General features: G+C 41.0%; 1 protein-coding gene across 4 annotated transcripts in view; it reads right to left on the bottom strand.

Annotated features, from left to right (window-relative positions):
- Positions 1–21327, bottom strand: part of TMEM117 (transmembrane protein 117) — a 241477-nt gene that overhangs the window by 26725 nt on the left and 193425 nt on the right. For all 4 annotated transcript variants that reach the window (XM_052788714.1, XM_052788715.1, XM_052788713.1 and 1 more), the window contains one exon: positions 16552–16711. In XM_052788714.1, the coding sequence (XP_052644674.1) occupies positions 16552–16711 (160 nt within the window). The remainder of the gene's footprint in view (positions 1–16551; positions 16712–21327) is intronic.

A 21327-nucleotide genomic window follows, 5' to 3' on the forward strand; every position in this document is an offset into this window, starting at 1 on the left:
TTCTGCTGTTAAATATGTAAATCCACTTAGAGCCCAGAGAGCAATATGCTTGCTGCCATGTTTTTAAAAGAAAACAGAGACTATTGCTTTCATGTCTTCTCAGACTCAGTACATTTTTACTGAGGTTTATCCAGTTTGCATGTGCAAAGCATGGCTGCAAAGTATGCAAGTATGAGAGAAATATGAGCAAACCAGATTATAACAAGTATTATTGCAATTTCAAAGACTCTGTAATCAGAGGTGGAGAGATATACTGCAGGAAAGCAATTTAGAACCACACCACAGGTTATTATTACAGCAATGTACTATTTAGGAATTAGAGACTACTGGGCTATTGGTCTGCATCAGCATGCCTGACAGCAGAGGTTGGCCAAGTGTTCTGGTCTGGCCTCAAAGCAATTTCACTGGCTTCTACAAGCAAAAATTCAAAAGCCGAGTTGTTAATAAAATAATATTTGCTAATGTCCTTTGGCAAAGGCCCCGCTAGACCGTGCAGATGCTGAAAGGATGCAAGAGCTCCATCTTGTAGTCTTTCCACTGCAAACCACAGATATTCACAAAAGGCAGACTCCCCTGATCTGGGCTACGAAAAGCACTGACCAGAACAGAATTTTTTTTAATTATGGCTCAGGTGAGCGTTGTGGAAGATTAGAAGCTCCTATAGTAACAAAGCACGGGGGATCCATGAGGCTTGAGGACACAAAGCTCATCATAACATTTCCCTATCTTCTTGTAATCTTGACCAATATAAAGGCTGATCAAAGTATTGACTAGTCCTTAACAATTTCTTAGAATGACCAAACCTTTCACAAGAAACTCAAAATAACAAGTTCATGAAATAGGTAGGAATTAACTGCTCCTTCCTAAAACGTTCATGACTTTTCCCCCTCTCATTTTATCTGCATTTCCCAACTTCTCCTCTGAGTTTTCCTGCAGTCAGCTGCCAAACTTCTTGCTTTAAATGCTGAGTCAAAATACAAGGATAATATCACTCACGTCACTCTTGTATTTTTTGTAGCAACCATTTAAGAAGCAAGCAGTACTATTTCCTTCTTGATAAACATACACAGTTCCAGTATATACTGTCTCACACCTAATTCTAAAGACTTAATTGTTTTCTATGAATCCTTACTAGATACATGGAAATCCTACTGTTAATAAAAAAAAAAAATAAAGTCCCATGAAACAGTTTCTTTGACAGAAAACAGAGTTATTCAAGGCTCGCTACTTAATTGGCACTAATGACAACATTCTACATACTTCCCTGAAAACTACACCAAAAGCTTTCACTGATTTCTGTAAATGTAAAAACAATTACCAATCACATATCTGGTCTCTGAATTTCTCTTTTTATGAGTATGATTCTGCACAAGGATTTCTACCAGAATGTGTTACCTTTTAGAACTAGGTCACTAAGGAAAACAGAGTTCATGTTCTCATTCTGACTTTAATGTTATACAAATCTATAATTTCCCCATAAAATATATTGATAATTTTATTTAATATTCTTATACAACCTGGAGGCTCATCTAGCCTGTGTGCCAGCATGGTTCTGTGTGACTGTACAGACATGGTTATGCCATCCCCAAGGAGATCCATAGTTTAACTGTTATCTTTTAAGACTCTCACTATTTTTCTGCATTTCCAACAGCAATCTGTGTCTTATAAACTAAGAATACTGGTAATTGATAGAGTAAATAATTGCATTTGATGGATAATACTATCCTGACAGGTAAAGCAATACTCACTGAGGCATTCTTTACAGAAGAAACATCATAACTCTGTATATTTGCATTGGGACACACTGCGGAAATTTATTGACCAGCTCTGTATGGGGAATGAAAACTTTATCTTTCAGATCTTTTCAGTGTTTGAAGCTGCTTATACTTACAAGCGCTATGTAAAGGAAAAGCAAAAGTATTATTGCTATAAAAATGAATATGAAAACAAGGTTGAGAAAGGATTACATGGAAGTGGCTATCTAACAACTCTGCTGAGACTCTGAGCATCACCAGTATGAACTAGGCATTTTGCCTGCAAATTAATACAGTTGCGTCAAGTTGGAGCCACTGTCTGAGTGAAAGCTAAAAATGGAGCCAGGATGCTGGAGCACAATCCTGTAGACCTGGTAGGAGCCTCACCTCTGTCGATCTGAAATGCCGCAGGTGAAGGGGGCAGAGGCTGTCGTTCGTTCTGGACCCCTCCCAACCACAGAGCAAGGAAACTCCGTATGGGAAACCCTGGTGATTTTTGCACTTCTCAGTCCTTAGGCGTAGTTGTATGAGTGCAAAAGAAAGAAATGCAACAAACTGTTTGCACTATGAGAAGAGAGCCTTTGGGGGTTTATCTCACTCTTGAAATGGCACTAGAGGAATTCATAAAACCCATACCACAAGGGAACCCAGTTACCACCGCGGTGGGTGCCATATAGAACAAGCAGAAATCACAGCACTGCTGCTTACCGTTCAAGTGTGCCTGTGTACAATATACTGATTTCATTTGCTTATAACTTTTCTAAATTTAACTGCTTGGGTTGAACACAGCCCATGCCAGGTGTCTGCCTCAGGCTGTTTTTATTTTTTTGTTTGGTTCTATGTTTCTGTTTTAGGGTTTTGACATTTTCAACTAGCACCATTCAAATGCTTCTGAGAGCAAGACCAAAGAGAAAATAAGATGCTTCGCTTTGTAGAAATGCCTCATGCTTTGAAGTAGAGATGTGCAGCTTAGCAAGGGAGTAACTTTGTGTCAGAGATGTGCTTTTTGCTTCCCTGTGAATATCTGCCCCAAACTGGAAGAGTTTAAGGTACCTTTGAAAAGTCAATAATTTTCACACTTGCAAGAATTTAGTTAAAGGTTCAGAAACAAGTATCTTCACAAACTGTGCATCGCTCAGCATGCCAAAGCACCTCTCAGCTCCTAGAACTCATCAGACTATGAAACCGCGGCTCTCAAGAAGAGAGACAGAGCATCCTCCATTCCCCCTCTGCCTCCCACCCCCATTGCTGCTGCCAGCAGGACTCCAAGCTGCTCTCAAACTGGGACTGAGCTGGCCCCACACAGCAGCTGAGGGACAGAGAGCCAGCTCTCCTCTAATTACTGATCCCAAGTACTCTGCGTGCAGACGGAGCCAGGCACCTGGAGCTGAGGGAACATGGGAACAGGAGGGCTCCAGGCTCTGGGTCTTGCAGGGACGCAGTGGCCCAAGCCCTGTCCTCCTCCCTCCCAACCAGCCCTCTGAGAAAGGTTTGATAGGAAAATGGGAATAGGCTACACAAAAGGAGCAGGAGGATGGGAGAGACTTGAATCTGGGAAAGGGGGTGAAGTGTTAGAAAGGCTGGTGGGGATGGGAGCAGGAGGTTGGGACTGGCTGTCTAAGGAAAAGGGACTGACCTGGGGAGAGAGGGAAGTGAGAAAAGGAGAGATTTTGATTTGGGCAGCAGGCTCAGGGTGGATGATTAGTATTCACTGGACGTGGAGACAAGAAACGAGAGACTCAAAGACTGAAAACCGGGATTAGATAAAAGTAATGGGATTTATCACAGAACCAGGGATGAGGAGGACCCAGGATGGGGACAGAGGGGGACTGGAAGTGACAGGAAGGAAAAAGTCAAGTTTGGGGAAACGATCAGAAAGTGTCAGTGCCTCTTTGGCTCTGGAGTTTGGACTGGTCACCATGACTCCAATTATCACCACCCTCTGCTGTTAACAAGCACATGTGAAGCCCAGAGGCAAAGTAAGTGTCTCCTCTTTCTTCTGAGGTGGCTTATTGGAAGAAAAACCACATGCTTCTATTAGCAGCTAGCTCACACAGCAAACATCTGTGCAGGGGAGCTAACAGTTCCGGGTAAGACACATCGGATTCAGATGGCAGACTTTTGATTTTGAGGTTGCTATCTTTCTGTAAAAACTAAAGGATATATGCACACAGAAAGTCCTGCGTTATGGGAACTTTCTGGAGGTTTCAGTGGTGAAGACTCATGAACTAGGAGATGTCAGGCTAAGGTTATCTGTACCGCGTGCGTATGCATATGCATGGTACAGTCCTTACTTAACTACATGATCACACACTGTTCCAGAGTACATGACCCTTTTTCATTAAAGAGGAACCAACTTGTGATTGTGAGACGGGAATATATAGCGACAGAGACCCCTGTAGTTCTCCTGCACTCTGCATCTGCTGCACAAGCTGGAAGGTGTGTGGGACAAAGGGTGGAAATGGAAGAGGTAGTAGAAGACCTGAAAACATTTACCTCTTGTTACAGGGGTCGCTGCTGCTAGGAGGAACTGAATTTGGCCAGCTCTGGCATGACATGTCTACAAGATACTAAGTGAATTTCTAAAACCAAACTATGCCCAAGCAGTTATAAATTGTTTGCCTTTTTTTTTTTTTCTTTTCCTGTGTGATTGCCTCCACATCCCACCTAAGCTTAGATTTGTTCAACTGACAAGTGCCCATGGCTGGTACTGAAATCAATGAGAGCTGGACCTGAATATATCACCACTGGGGAGAACAGGAAGGGCTGACAAAATATCCATAGGGATAGCAAGAGTCCTGTAGTGCATAGCACTACCTAGCTAGGACTGCCCTGTACTGCTTTAAGATCAGCGTAAAAAGTAACCAGTCTTTTTTATGGAGCTAAATATATGTTATAAATATAGTTATAGCCATCACTCAAAACAAGCAACAAAACTGCTTTTCCAACCGTTTGAATTCTACAAGGGAAATAGGGCTGTCAGTGTAATAATGTGTAAGATTACATCAAGTAAATATGTGGCTCTGTCTGCTCCTAATGAAATAATATGCTAGACCCTCCTCCCTCAATTAGGTAACCGCTCAGCTAAAAGATGGGTAATAATATAAATTATCATAAAAATGTCCTCAGACATCTCATATTAGGGACCCTTTGACTTTAATTTCTTTGTGCCCCAGTATAAAAATGTGGACAATAATGGCCAATAATACTCCTATTGTGAAGCCTATTGTGAAGATAAATACATTAATGCTTGAAAGGCCCTTAGGAAGTACAGCGATGAGTGTCACAAAAAAGCCCACAAGGAATGGAATTATTTCATCTTCATATCAAGGTTTCAATAGTGTGCAATAAGTAAGGCCTGGGGCCACACGCTGCACAGAAAAGGTAAACCAAAATATTGAATAGCTTCTCATTAAGTGAACACCATTCATCCAGCACAGCAAGTGAGACAGAGGTCCTGTGGAAAAATAGGATGTGAATAGCTAATTAAAGATTGTATTATAATGCATACACACAATAGGGGTGAAAAGTTTACACCAGTGACCTTAATTCTGGCATCTCCTAACTTCTGAATGTATGACTCTGCAGCCTCAGTAGCGTTGTCTCATTTTTAACACCATTTTTTATGTGTAAGTGTGTTTGTGTTGCTTAAATCATCATCTGCTCATTTCTGATATTACGCTTGTTTGTGTGTTGCTTTTCTTTCTCTCATCTCCCTGTATTTGGAACACTTTGTCCAGATATGCAAATCTTTGCAGCCCGACCTTGAGGAATAGTAGGAGTTTGTATAATTTAGATTAGTGCAGTAATTGTTTGGCCCAGATGCCAGAAACATCCCCCAGGGTATTTAACATTCATTCAGAAGATGTAGCTGTTGCTTCGCAACTTAAGGTCAGGACAAAAGTACCAACTTGCAGCCAAGAGAATAGGCTGCAGCTCTCGCCTGGGAGGCAGCAGCTGCAGGTGGCTGGTGCAGCACCAAGCAGGCTGCCTGCAGAAATGCTACGGGGCACAGTCTGAGCAGCCTTCCCCAACACACCGTCTGCAGAAACCGGGCCGAATCAGGGCCATCAAAAAGTACACTTGCGGACTCGAGGTGGGACAACAGTCCCTTGGACTTCCTCTAACTCTGGCTGCCCAATAACGCAGATCACTTAATCGCTTCTTTTCTGCCACTTGCTCCTAAATAGATTGTGTGCCGTACATGGGATCGCTGCTGCTCTTGAGGATTGTTTGTTTCTCCACTTTGGGCACACAGTTCTGAAGTGGAATGAAATTTCATTATAAACCTAATGCGTGCTGCACATTGTATATAGTCAAGCCCAAAGACCACCTGAGAGAAACTAAAAGCAAAGAGCCATCCGAGAAGGATTACAGGATTATATCCTTAAATGCATAGCGAGATACATTAGAAAGAGACGTACACTCTTTTCTCATTTTCATTTACAGGCGATAAAATGGATTACCCAGCCACAAATTTCCATCATTTAATTCCTCGTGTAGTACCTGATGTGGGAAACAACATCATAGCAGAGCTCACTGAGAACTAATGGAGAATGAAATCGAAGCTGGTTTTGTATGAAGGGAAGAGCTACAATTTGGCTGGCCACAGCAGAAAAGCAGCTCTGCCAGGTTTGGGTCACTGAAACCACGAGTACTTCATCCCGGGAGCAGAGCTCTATGCCTACCTCCGTGCCACTGGCATCCTGTATGGCGTTGCTGGATGGAGGGAGAGGATTTCAGGGGATCGAGCCAGTTTCAAGTCCTTCTCCCTGCTGCCGTGCTACCCTGCACAGCAGGATGAGCCAGCTACCACCGCTGTCTTTCTTCAGAGACGGGGAACTGCTTGCAAATGGGTGCTTCGAGCTGGAGGTGGCCAGGCACGGAGCCGCAGCCGCAGGTCCTGAGTCCCTCTCTCCCTTACAAGAGCTTTGAACTGCTCCCAGCAACCTGCTGCCTTAGGACGCGGACTGCCTTACTCAGAGCCGGTCCTGAAAGCAGCTCTCTAATTCACCTATCTTCATCCAAGGAGAAATGGATTCAGCACCTGGTGTAACTGAGTTCCGCGGCCCTGACAGCTCCACCTTGCATTGGTTGATAATGGATAGTCCCCTCTGCACCTGCAGCTGCCCTCCCTGCTAACGAAGTGGGAGCTGAAGGCATACGGAGCCAGCTGTACTCATCACATACTACCTGAGGCTGTGTCCTTCTGGCATCAGAGGTATCAAGACAAGTTCAGCATTACTGGCTACTGCAGCACTTGAACAAGTGTTGGCGGAGGGAGGTGAAAAATAAAGCTCTTTTCCAGTTTGATTAACATCGGGTTTTGTCTCTTTTCGTACCATTTCAACAATAGCGACAATGTGTTAATGCAGCTACAGCACCCGTTGGCTCATGCAGGGCTCTAAGGAATCTTAATGAAAAATTATATTGCAAATACTATCTAGGTATGAGGAAGAGATAGAGGAGAGGTTAATTATTTGGGGACCAGCTGAGACATAGAACAGTCCAAAGTCAGCTGCAGCGTACTACTGAGACTATTTGAGAGACTCTATAGGCATGTTGATTTAGTTGCTTCATTGCTCCAGTGGGAAACACAGATTCACACTGTGTCATGCAATGCCGGTCCCCAATCTATCTGTCAGATCTGGTAAGTGTTATGCTGGGGAATCTCCTCTCCCTAATGAGCATTACTGGACTGCCAGGTAAACATGGTCAGATTCCAGAAAAGAGAAACTTTTTAGCTTCTGACCTGTAGGAGACTAGAAGCCTGGTTGACTTAAGGCCACACTTACACAACACCTACGACCCACAGGGACATGACACCAAACGCAATACAGCTGAGTAATTAAATGTTAGTTCAAAGTCAGAAATCATTGTAACTATAATTTCAAATCATTAAAAGCACTAGGGAATACTTCCCCTCCTCTATACATATGAGAATGAATTACTTATTGATGGGTTCAATAAAGTCTGATTCTAACAGATGCAAAAATATCTAATGTACTCACTATCTCAAGACACTCAGTGATTAACTACATATGTCCCTTTTGTTACACAAAGAAAAGCAGCAGCTTTATAGCATGTTAGAAGAACTCAAAGACAATAAAAGTAAGTATGTCTTTTTGTTAATGTCTCATATAACAGGCTTCAAACTTCCCAAGAAAGTATAAACACCTGCCATTCAATCAGTTTTGCAGAAATAATGCAGTTAGACCAACAATATCAGGCATATTCTTGTTTCTGTTCCCCTCTAAGGTGTGACTAAGAGCAACCAAGCTGGTTTTGCTCCTTCTCCTTACTTGAACTCAGTATTGTTGCTAGCTGGATCTGTATGCCCAGGTATGACCTGCCACTAAGTCCTGTAAATTCAGTATGCCACGTAGCTAAATGTAAGATATGGATAGGCATAAAACTTCTCTTAAGGCAACACTCTACCTAGTGATGGCAAACTGAGGCTTATCTTTCTTTTTGTAACTCACATGGTTGCATTTAGAAATTGCATGCAATTCTATCACTTAGAAAACAGCTGAACCAGTTCAGCTCAATCTCATCTCAGATTTTTCATTTTTAGATAAAAACCTGTGTAACAGTGCTCACTCCAAAGCAGATTTCTACAATCAAATAACATATTCCAGAGCATTGCTGTGGAGAGTTGAAATTATCTGAATGTCACCATTACTGTTATATCAACATTTATCACTGCAATATAATCTTAAGCAATGCAACACTCATCAGACACATCCCACAACAACAAAGCCTATCACACACTGATTATAGCAGAATCTGTGAAAAGACTCTCCTTGCAACTAAAGATTAAAAAGTGAGACCTGCAAACAATTTGCAGCTTTCCTCGTTCCTAGAATTCCATGGGTTTTGTGCATTTGGGCTGGATGTGGCGGTTTCAGGGAGCAGTGTGTGAAAATGCTAGGTCTGCTTTTGGAAAACTGCTTCATTCTGTCAAATAGTGCAGGCACATACCTGCACTGCGAAAGAAGGGCCTCAGTGTCACATGTATGGCACGTACGCATTGTCAGGGTAAGAGGGAACAACTGTGACAAATGAGAAGCTTTTTCAGCTAATTCATTTTGTGTGTAGTCATCTCAGAGCCAAGAGGCTCCAGCTGGGACTGGTGCCTGATTATGCTAGAAGCTGTACCAAGTCAGACAGCATCCTTCTCTGAGCACCTTAGGGGCTAAGCAGACAATCAGACAACTAGTGAAAGAAAAGAACTGCAGTTGTTCCTTTTCAGCAAATGAGGAACTGAGTCACAGAGCTAAAAAAAGGGCCCAGCCCTCTGCCAGTATAAATTGGCACAATAGGATTCAGGTCAGCACAAATACACCAAGTTACAGCAGCTGAAGCAAACCCTGGAGTTGAATCTATAATGCCTGAGACAATTACAATGCATCCAAGTAAAATTTAACCAGCCGCAAACAGCGTAAAGGATGAAATGAACTTTAAAATACTGTACTTCACATGTTTTGTTGGACAAAATCCACAGAATAAAATGATGGTGCCGGTTATCAAACTAGACAAGCACAGAATGAAAACACTGCAATATAAACCAGACAGCTCATTAAAAAGGTAGGGTATATAACGTGCAAGGGACAAGATACACCCACCTTTTCTCAGGGGAAAATTATTTTGCTTATCATTTTCTTAGTCCCAAAGTAACTGGAAGAGTTAAAGAAATAAACTGTACTTTATAGTGGGTTCTGGCAAGGGGCTGAAGGAATGTTCCAGGGATTTTCAAAAACAATTTATAAATCCAGCTGGATCTTGAAAATATTCTAACAGAAACTTCTGGGTTTTAATTACATGTAACAATGCTGTACTTTTCCCCCCTCATCACCCTTTTACGTAAACACTACATACACTTGCATCAAACTCAAAAGGTGTTTCCCTTCAAAATAAAACCAGTGGATTTCAAACGCATTATTTTATTCTCTGATCTACAAGTATAGTACATTTCCACTGTCTTTGCCTTGTCCATAGAAAACAACAACGTGAAGGAGGTGTGGAGGGTCCATGCCCTGGTTCCTTAGAGCCTCACTTCCCTGGCAGGAGAAGGACAGGGAATTTTCACTCTGTGGGACGCTGACTCCATTTCTAGCTGCTTGTTCCTGAGCTGTCAAATGGGCCATTTCTGGGACCACATGAACTTGTCCCTCTCAGTACACGATGGCCAGGAAATAATCCACTCCCTTGACACCAGTCACGCACAGAAGATACAGGAAAGCTAACAGAAAATAGATGTCTGATGGGATAGACGAAAGTGGAGCTCGGGAGAGCTACTGTTCTGTGTTCAAAATAGAAAGGAGAAAGACTTGATACCCGTCAAACCAGTGATTCTCAGGGAAATAAAATAAAGCACTTTGGGACTGAGAAATTCAATGCAGATATAAATCCATGAGTAGCAGCTGTGGAGGCAGATTCAAGAAATGGAACAATTCTAGGATAGTCAAGAAAGACCTCTGTCTGACCCACTAGAAAGAAATGCCATGGTGCCAATAATGGCATGAGAAACACTATCATTTTGTTGGTTAAACAGTGTTTAGGAATGTACCCAGGTCTGCCACTTAAAGTCATTTTAAGTACAAATAAAGCGAAGCTGTAGATCAAGAGTTGTTCCTTTCTAGTCCTTCTTTTTCTAGTCCTTTTATTTTTCAGGATTATTTTTGAATGTTTTACATCAGTGCTAATAAGGAACACTTCCATGATCCATAGAAGGATGAGGATGTAGAAAGGACAAAGGAACAGGGGAGTCTTTCCGATGCGAGAGACTTTGCAGGAAGGAAAATCTCTTACTTCTTACAGAAAGGTTTCTCCCAAAGTTACCTCACTTGAACTTGTCCCCTTCTCCTTCAGAGATCTGCAGGCCATGGGAGGTACAGTACCGCAGAGCCAACCCTCATGGTAGGGTTCTTTGGCAGACATTGCACAATTAGCTGAGTACAAGCGTGTGTTCAAAATGCTTACCCATTTTCGTAATGCTGTTTGACAGGCATGTCTAAAATCCACTAGTGAAGAGCAATGTACTCTGAGTGGAATGAAACGCTGCACATAATATCTGAAGAAAGTAGTCCAGGGTATATGGCTCCTCCCTGTAAAACCTTGCCGTATGGTAATGGCTGGGGACGCCAGTAATGGAGCTGAATATGCCGTCGGTTTTATTAAAGGTGAATTCTCATCTATCCTGACTCCTCTGAGAAACCTGGCACTGGTCACCTGCCCTTATGGCTAGGTTCCCATCTTGAAAGGGCAAGTAGGACATGAATAAAAAATCACAGTAACCCCTCACATACAGAAACCCTGAATGTCAGAGATGATGCAAAAGTTGTTTGCTAACTTCAGTAACACAGAAGTTTCTCATGGGTTTTGACTTGTAGTTTATCATTGTGTTTTCAAATGTTACAAAACCCAGCAAAGGTTATAATGGAAAGTACCCTGACATGCAAGTGCTCGCTTCTTCAGAAGCTGTTGTGCTGAATGGGAGGTTTTTAGAAGGACATTTTCATTCAAAGTTTGGTAACTTCCTTGGGAACAAACTATATATCGGTACTTTTTGCTGTTACTTGTTAGGAAACAAAAAAATTTATATACCACTCTTGAACCAAATGTACAGCTGAGAGGATCTACTCTGACAGGAATGACAAATTATTTTTTATATCCTGCTTTGTCTATGAACACAAAATCATTTCTTGCTTATCTGTTTCAAAAAAAACCTAGTATACCTGTGTATTCTGCACCAAGTGTAAATCAGGATTCTTCTCTTGTTTGTATACGTGTAAACTAATTCTATCAAAGTACCAAATGTAAATCCAGTTAAGAGTCACAATCAAATTACGTTTGCAAAGTTAAATAGATTTTCTAAAAAAAAAACCCCCTCTAAAAAACAAGTCTTTACTCACTTTGTGTGGACAAGACCATATTTCCACTCTAACTATTCAAGCAAATTATATCTTCTTCTACGCACTTGATGTTGTGGGTGGTGGTTTTTAATGTGCTCACACATCGTACTAGATTTTAATCAAAACAGCCTCTCCATCAGTGTAAAACTGAAAATAAACGGAACTGTCCTCGCTTTATGTATTTGTTAACAAGACCAGAGTCTGTTCTGTTTTGCTGATAACATTTCTGTGTTACTGTTTAACAATGACATATACAAAACATAATTAACATTACAAAGTAGCTAAATTAACTACTTTTTTTTCAGGGAAATATGAAGATCTAGAAGAAAAACCACAGGAGAGCCTAAATACAGATTTTCTTCAATCTGTTAACCTTCTAATTCTCTTATTAAAACTCTACCAAAGACAGAAGACCAGACATTCTGCAGAAAACAAAACAAAAAAAGAAGTGACAGGCCACCCATTAAATATCTTGATTTTCAACTGCAGTAGCAAGGAGTGATCTACAGTTACACGTTAAACAATTTACATACAAAAATATAACGAAAAATAGACTTGAAAAAAGGTTATTACTAAAAAAAAATCTGTCTGCTGATATCCTAATACCTACATAAGCAGAGATCCAGCACTAGTCATAAGGAACGTTGTTAATTATCTAAGTCTCTTTGACCTTCATTTCTTTCCAGATACCCAGAAGGACAAAATTCTATTCTCCTTATTTACAAGAGTATCCCATTTGATATTAATGGGATTATTTTGCTAGTTTGGTTAAAGATTCACATACAAGAGTTTTCTCAAAGAATCTTAGACATAAGCGCTGCCTGGCTTCTGTTTATTCCACTCAGCCGCTGCAGAATTTCTTCAGTTTATTGAAGAATAAATTCTCCTTTTGGAATCAAATAGTATTTTCAGGAAGCTTTTAAATCACTCAGACATTGTATCTGAGTGTACTGTCAGATGAAAAGTTGCAATAAGTCATAGGAGTTGCAAGAATTTACACCATGGGACTTGCAAAGCGCTCAGCAAGGTAGCTACAGCGTGTAAATCCACAGCGATGCTGAAAGACTTCACGGTCTTTCAGAAGTCTGGAGGAACCTGTAAACACTCACGAAAGACACTACAGAGGTGAAACAATTCATCTCCCCTGGACACATGAGGTTTAATAATCCAGCCACCACAGGCTCCTTCCCATTAGCAAAGTCACTAAGAACATGGCACAAAACAAACAAACAAAAAGCAGTCTATAGGCTAATGCATGAGTTACTGTCTACTTGCTTAAATAGAGGTGTTTGGAATGTGGGATTATAGTTTCATTTTTCATATTTACTCCTTTAATTAACAGCTTTTCCATTACATCTTTGAGAAGGAGAACTAAATATGTGAATTTTTCATTAAAATAGTAAAAAGTTCTATTACATGATAATGGCATTTCTACATATCCAGCTTTAATATCTGTGGTCTTGCACTCAGTCTGAAACTAAGACTAAAAATATAATGATGACCACGTGCAGCAGTGAATGCTATGGGTGCCAGACACATACATATGTTGACATCTTGCCATCTCAATTATCAGGGCAAGCATAATTAAAGACACTGTGAAAATGACTAACTTCATCACTTCCATACTGTGGAAAAAATAACAAACTTGTAGGGTATTTACTTTATTATAAACAAGCACATGTCCTTTAAAATGAACTAATGCACCTGCATTGGACTGAATTTGATCTTTTTTTCAGGGAGAAAATATGCAATCTCTACATTTAAAAAAATCAGTGTTTGTATTTACATTGGATAAAACGTCCTGGCAACCAGGACTGGAATAGAGGCCTCTGTGCTGCCTCTCAAACAGCCTAAAATGGGTGTTATCTCTGATATGCTGTCCTAGACCCACTGAAACTTAAATTCCTTTCAAACCGAGGCCAGGCAGCAGAGGGAGAAGTGGAGATGACCCTGCCCGCGAGAGTCTCTGAAGAAGTCTCCATGATAAAACACCAGCAGAGAAATGCTACTTTGGCTGTTTTACGAGCTGTGGAAATAGCTGAGCAGGATCCTTGCAGAGCTGCAGCTCTGGACTCAAGCCATGCCACCCTTATAACCCTTTTTCTGGGTCTGGCTTAAGGGATGGTTCCTCTCAGCTCATCACGTTGGGTCTGTTTATTCTCGGTGGAGAGAAACGTGCACCTCTAGGGCCTGCTGCATCTCATCCTACTGTAGATGTTTAAAAGCACCCCAACTATACCTTGACCTCTCCATTGACTATAAAGATACAGCAATTAAAATCAGGTGGAGAGGTACACACAGCAGCCATCTAAAACAGGCACTCGGGGTCCCTTTCCTTCACTCCAGGGAGGGCAAATGCAAAGTGAAGAGTCACAGCAAGGTTGGCAGAAGAGGTAGGAACACAGCCTGAGCCAGAAGCCAGCCACACTATCCATGAGGTCCTGTTGTTGTCCTGCAACCTTCTCCACGATCTGTTTTCTTGGATTGTCTTAATATTTTTGTGGCCGTAACTTTCACATTTACACTTCATCCACATGTCTCTGTCTTCTACTCTGTCTCTTGTCTGTGCTTGTCTCCCTGACCCGTCCCCTGAATTCCCAGTGAATCGCTCAGACTGGAGGAGCCTTTGCACACTAGAAGGAGAGCAGGGCCGTGAGGCAGCCAGAGTTTGTTGCAGGATGGAAACCAAAGGTAAAAAGTGCACCTACCCTTAAGTATCGCTCACGTATAACTGTCTACATAAGGTTCAGCTGTCTGTGTTCTCTTCTTCATGTGTCTGCCTGGGTTACCTCTAATTGAAAAAAGGTAGCTCTTCAGGGTGGGGACCTATTTCTTTCTTATGCTCTACCTAGGGCTTAGATAAATATTAAATTATAATAATGCTAAGAAGGCAAAGCCAATATTTACAATTATGTGATTGTTTTTCACAGCATTGAGAATGGATTTCCAAACTCAATTGGTTTTCTCTTGTTGTTAACACAGTCACATTTGCAGTATTTATGCTACAATTCAGAGGGACGGAAAATGCCTGTACTCAAAAATTAGATGAGACTTAATCTGTGCTCTTAGTTAACGTCAGCCTCAAACAGAAATTGCTTAATACTAAACTTTTTTTTTTTTTTTCTAATTTTACCGGTTTCTTGCTAAAGCTTGTTAAGTCAGAAAAAACCCTGTGAAACAGACAGCACTCTTAGAAAGAATTTCTAGAGACATGTAATTCTAAAGCATACTTCAGTCAAAGGATCATGATCCTGATGGTCTTCACTTGTGATTTAATACTTTGCTGTCTCAACTTGACTTTATTGCAGTAGCAATGCAGTGATGCTAGAACTACGCTGTAAATAAAACATGCCAACTTAGTTGCACAGTCCAAATAAATAACTTTAAATAAATAAATAACTCCATCACAGCAACATCAGTCAAAAATGCAATTAAAAAGAGCCTCTTGCTTTCGTTGTAAAAATATGACATAGTACTCGGGACAGGCTGTTTCACATAAAATTCTTCCCTATATTCAGCAACTCCAAGGTCAAAGTACTGGAACTTCATTTTTCAAAGTTGAAAGGATGATTTAATAATTATTTGGTATGAAGACAACTCTGTTTCTCTACCCTGCATACAATATCAAATTCAGTATTGCTTGATACATCGTGTATTTTCATTCACGCTTTCATTACAGCGCTGTGAAGTACAATCATTTATTATACATTCTCTTGAATTTTTTCGAAACAGCAAACAAAATGTAAAATGCAAAGGGAGAGAAAAGAAAGCACCAGAAATCTTACTAGAAAAACAGTATTCCCTTTCTTATCCTCCTTGTTCTAATCACGAACCGCAGCGAGCACTGAACAGTGCTGGACATTGGAAAATAAAACTGAACTATAGGACTTTATGCAGCTTTAATGTCCTAGTACAGCAGTGATAAATTCTGAGTGCCACCACAGTGTCACCTCTATGATAATTACTCAAGCAATAGATATCTCATTATAGAGAACTAAGTGTCTCAGAAATGGTCTTTGCTAGCAGAGTTAGTTAGTAATACACTGGAGAGAAAGGACCCATCAGTTCTTCTCAAATTCTTCGCTAAACTTCAGTTCAACCATCTAACATGTCTAGGACTAAAAGCAAAAGTCACTCAGGCCTTCGATGCTCCTTTTCCTTGCCCCCACCCAAATGACCTAATTTTTCACAGAGCATTGGGTGAGTTATTCACACAAGACTCAAACCACAGACAAATGCAAAGCGTAGAGAGCAGCATCACATGAAGGAGGTTTTTGGACACATACTTGTGACCCAGATTCCTTTCTTAACAGCTGGATTCAAAGGAGCAGACATCAGGCAGACTACAGGGAATCATCTCCCCGGTTAACCTCGCTGGCAGAAGACCTTACAGTACAAGGACGTGTCATCAACGTAAAGCAATCTTCATGTGCAAGTGGAAAGTGGACTTTTAGTAGCAAATACTAATTTTCATCTATTAAAATGCTGTAATATTGTAAATGCTTGAAACACGGAGGTATTTCTTTCTTGTTTGGCTGAATTTCTTTCATCTTCCTAACAGAAGCTTTGAATTTACAAAACAACTAGCTTCCATTTCTTTTTCTGATGTCATTTTTGCAGAAAACACCTTCTAATTTGGAAAGTCATGCAGTTCTTACCTGTTAGTCTAGAGAAGAGAAATCAGCAATGTTTTCACAATAAAAGGCCAGCAGGCTTTTTGCAAAGTCACTGAGAATGGTGTAATAAAAGGTCCCTACTAATAGTGGTTGCGAACTAAACATTTATTTACCTTTATGTAGTCTTAGCTAAACACCATTTGGTCTAGAGGAAACAGAGTGACTAGGCAGCCTCAGCAGCTTGAATGAAACATTAGGAGAGGGTACCTGCATGACAATAAGAAGGTCAAACACCAGGATGAAAGAAGCCAAGAAGGCTCTTGAGACCTCATCACTTGGCAGAAATCCACGATTCAGCTTGTCCCAGCTGATCCAGTCAGTAGTGATGACAAGCACAACTACAGAGGTCAGAGTAAACAGAACCGTCCTGCAAGGGAAAAAAAAATAGTTCAGAGAGAATACAATAGTAATGAAGATGCATCATTCTATTTTATCTGTCTTCGAATGGTCAACTAGTGCTTTATCAGTACTTTTCTGCTGATGAAAAGAGATTGAAGAAAATTAAGTGTACAAACAAATCATTTAATTCAAAATAGGAAAGCACTCAGCTGTATCCTTAGTAAAAAGAAATTTAGTAGCTAGTACTAACCATGTCGCAAAATTAGGTTGGAGAGTATCACTCTTGTTCCTCGTTCCATATTTTTCACTGCAGATGCAAATCAATTAAGTAAAATCAGAAAGAAGTAAACTATAACAATGTACTAAGGACTGTATGATCTAGGCCAAATTCAAATGAACAATTTGAGAGAACATTTTCTAAGGCACCAAAGACATTAGAACCTTTGAAAAGTCTTTTCTCAGCTGTAGGAGCTATAGGACACTAACTGTGAACGCTAATTTTTATATAGAAACCCATCTGTATGAAAGCAATTTTCATTGAACTAAATTAATCTTTAGTAGATTCTGGGAGTTGTAGAAAGATTTTGCTTTGTGTCTCCTAAGATGTCCTTTGTACAAGTTTTCAACTCATCTTATGGCATTTCTGAGAAGTCAGTGAAGAGTGAATTACAAAAGTAATAAAGCCTCCATACGAATGCTGTGAGAATTCCAGAAGACACGTTTGGCTAATTCATACAATTTTGCAATATAGTATTTAAGAAAATATCTTTCTAAGCTATCCCCCCAAAATAGCTCTGCATCATTTCCAGCAGCACTTTGGTGATATCCTTCAGAGTTGTCAGCGATGATGGATTGAATTCCTGGTTCTGTGGAAGCAGGCAAATTTAGCTGGTAATTTGAGGGGGAGCAAGGCTTCTCCCAGTAGCCATAGCTGTCAGTAAATCTGTGCTGTAATAGGGGCATATCAACATCTGAATGCACGCACGCAGCTAAATAATTGTGGCAGGGTGGAGTTTTTTTCTACAGCAATTAAGTCTCATTTTCTTCAGCTACCAAGGGCTGTAAAACAATGTGAAGAATATTTCCCATGACACTTCCAAACAGGACAAATACTCAGCAGAGCAAAAGAAAAATCTGTACACCAGTAGGCACAGGCTACCAGCCTGTACACATTTCTTCTTATACATCAGCCTTGGCTGTGTCTGTGTGGGAAAGGAAAACAAATGCGCACATAAGCAGCAGGGTACACATTTGGACTCCTAATCATCATTCTTTTGTGGCACGATGGGCTGCGCTTCTTCACAATATAATGAGACACAAAATTACTTGATTGCTACCATCTTTACCTTTGAACATTTATTTTTATGCTTAGTAAATACATCCAGTTGTATTCACCACTGTGGTTGGCACTATACCAGTATTCCTTGAGTGTATTACCAGCATCTGGGCAAGAAAAAAAAGGCATCTCAGACTTAATTAGACCCAAGCAATATTCAAGCCTGCTTACCCCCGAACCATTTGCTTAGCTACCATCTCACCTGCCAGTACCTGAACCTGACTGACTTTTCTACAAGCTCCACTTTGGCCCATACCCAGAGTGGTTTACTTCAGAAAGGCGATTCATTATGGTGCTTCTCTCTTGCTATAGTCTCTTGAGACCACAAAGGTGGGTTTTCCCACCTATTTCACCTTCCTATCTGAAATTTACACAGAGGTAAATGTTCTCACTTTAGCTGAGAATTTCTCCAGAAAGAACACAGTCCGCAGTGCTTGTCTGCGGCCGGTGCAGACTGCCCTGGCCGCTGAGCACACTGATTTTCCTCATCCTTTTTCTGAGGAACCCGTATCTCCTGGTGCACGGGCAGTTTAGAACCGTAATTCACATCTGCGTAGTTTGCTATGGGAAGGAACCATGTACCCAGACGTTATGCTCAACACTATTCTGCTTCAGTCCTCTTGAATTATGCATTTGCGTTTTGGAGCAAGAGTTCAAAGCATGGAAGGTCAGACTTTGGCATGGATGCAAGCAAAGGCAGACATATTTTTATGCACATTGGTATTGGCATGCATGCAAATACCAATGTGTGCTCAAGTCCTGATTTCCTTGAGGAAATGCATATGCACTTAAAAAACTGCTTCGTTATTCATTCTGAAATGTCAAATAGGGAGGGAAGGGAGCAGAAAATGGGCTGCTAATAGAATAAGAAAATGTGAAACCAATAAAAAAGGTTAGAAATAGACTGTTGAAATGGTTGCATTAAACAGCATAATTAGCACTCAGTTGTATTTTTGACCTATGATACTGGAACACAGCAAGATATTAAACACTTGCTTTTGGAGTTATTATAAACTGAGTTTGTCTGGGTTAGAGTTCAGTTCACTTCCTATGAAAGTATAGCATTGCTCCCGTGTCCTGGCGATTAAGAGAAGCAGCTGAGGATTTCATTTAACTTGACAGAACTTGTATCAGATGAACCAAAAAGTGAGCTACCCTGCAATATTTAGGCCAGTGTAGGTTGTCCTTTGTTCTGCAAGGCACATTACTGAGAAAGAGCTACGCCATCAAAAAATTCACAGCGTTGCTGGCAGGACCTCTCCGTCTTCTGCTTACAGAAGGGCTATGAGGGGAAAGGCAAGAGAGGATTGTACCAGACACTGTCTTCTCTGTACCAGACATCAAGAAATGCAACTTCTTTCTCTACTTCACAGAGGAAATACACTTTTATATTTCACTTCTAATTCTAGCTTGCTGTATTGAACGATTACGTGCCCTGGGCACCTATTCAGCTACAACAACACACATTTTACAACCTAGCCCATACTGTTCAAGATACAAGGTTACTATGAAGAATAAAAATAAAAAAAACTATATCTGCAGAAAAACACTGTCCAGGCCAATTGTATACTGAGAAGTTAAAATTATTAGGTAGGTCCAGAAAAGTCAGTACTGTGCTCATCACTGCCAATGATAATCTAAAATCCTCAGTTCTACACTGAGCTGAGGGAAAGCTTGAAGAGAGGAACTTTATATTGCCAGGAACCTCTCAAGAAGCAGGTAATTTTTTAGACTGTATCTCTATAATCTTTGATAGTCAGGACTGAGTTTGGTCTTGAATTTGTCAAACCAAGTCACTCATGCCAAACTGAATCCACACTGCTGGCCCTCATTCGCCAACAGAACATTAATTTTGTCCTTACACACTTAGCAAGGGCCAAACCAGATGTCTTTGGCTTCTGCATTTCCCACAACAGCACTTTCTGGGACCATAAGCTCTGACTAAGCTGACCGACCACTTAGCACCTACCACCCAGCATATTATACACTACCAGAGGTTATGCAGAACATGGGCCAGAAGCTTGAGCGGATTTTGTCATTGGCGGTGGCTGCAGACAATTCCTCATGGCAGACAGAGTCATAACCTCTACCTTGCAGTCTCTATCATGCAGAAATGCCATTTCTGGAGGAAAAAGGCTGTGACACCTCATTTTCCTCTGCACTACTACAATCAGTAGTAAGTACAGAACATCCACAAGCAATGGGCCATCTTCAACAAACTATGCCAAGTACCTGGCATTAATTTACCTACAATGTCTCCACACTGCCATCCTAATGTTCAAGAATGTAGCCATCATCCTCTGAAGTCTGGACAACCCAACCCTAGACAAGTTGTTTGGAAAGCACTTAGAGGTAGGAAAATTCAGAGCTGGTGTGTTATGTCACCAGTCACACGCTCCCATCACAGATGTCATCCACAGCTTCGCTCTGTGTGATCTCTTGAACTTTGCAAAAGACTGAGATACTGGTCACATATTAATCTTCTGTTTGCTCAGTGGAGGTCATAGTTATGTGAATAGAAAAAGGCTGTCACGGCAGCATAATGCAGACGCTGGTGGATAACAGGTTTACATGAAATGTTTAGAAAACAGGGCATCTTTGATTCAGGGCAGTCCAGTATACAGGTACAGACCTGCACTGTAGGCAGTGCTGCATATTCCCTGCTGTCTCTGGGGAATATCAGTCCTTAAATTTTTTTTATATGCCCATAAATTTCACAGCACACTCATGCAGTGTGTGAGAGTCCATACATACCTACATTACCCACACATGCAATGGCCACCATGCATATTATCTCAGCCCTATTTCTGCCTGTTGGGCTGAAAAGCTCACACCCTTCTCTTAAACACCTCTTGCTCTTTCAAAATCACAAAAAATTTCTCCCTAGACTTTCTGTCTCTCTGCCCCTTGTATACAATGCCTGAGCTGTCACTTGGCACATGATGACCAGAGATCAGACTGGACTTTCCTACTGATTCTTCAAATAAAAATTGTGTTGTAAAGGAAAGTAGCTCTTCATCATCTCTCCCTTGCCAGTGCTCTTCCCTCACCCTCGGAGAAAAGCTCTCCTCATGGGGCTTTCCGAGAAATTTCTCTGCTGGTGTCCCAGTGCCCAGATGCCCTGCATGCCACACTCTGGCACAGCTGTGGCCAAAGGGTGAACGAGAACCAAGAAAACTTAAATCAGAAACACAGGTACATTAAATAAACAATACATACTTACAAAGTGTAATGAAAAAAATAACCTGGACACAAACACCAAAGACACAAACCCAATGCAATGTCACAGCAAGGAAAAGTAACAGAAG

Source organism: Harpia harpyja, chromosome 6, assembly GCF_026419915.1.
Source record: "Harpia harpyja isolate bHarHar1 chromosome 6, bHarHar1 primary haplotype, whole genome shotgun sequence".
Classification (NCBI taxonomy): Eukaryota; Metazoa; Chordata; class Aves; order Accipitriformes; family Accipitridae; genus Harpia; species Harpia harpyja.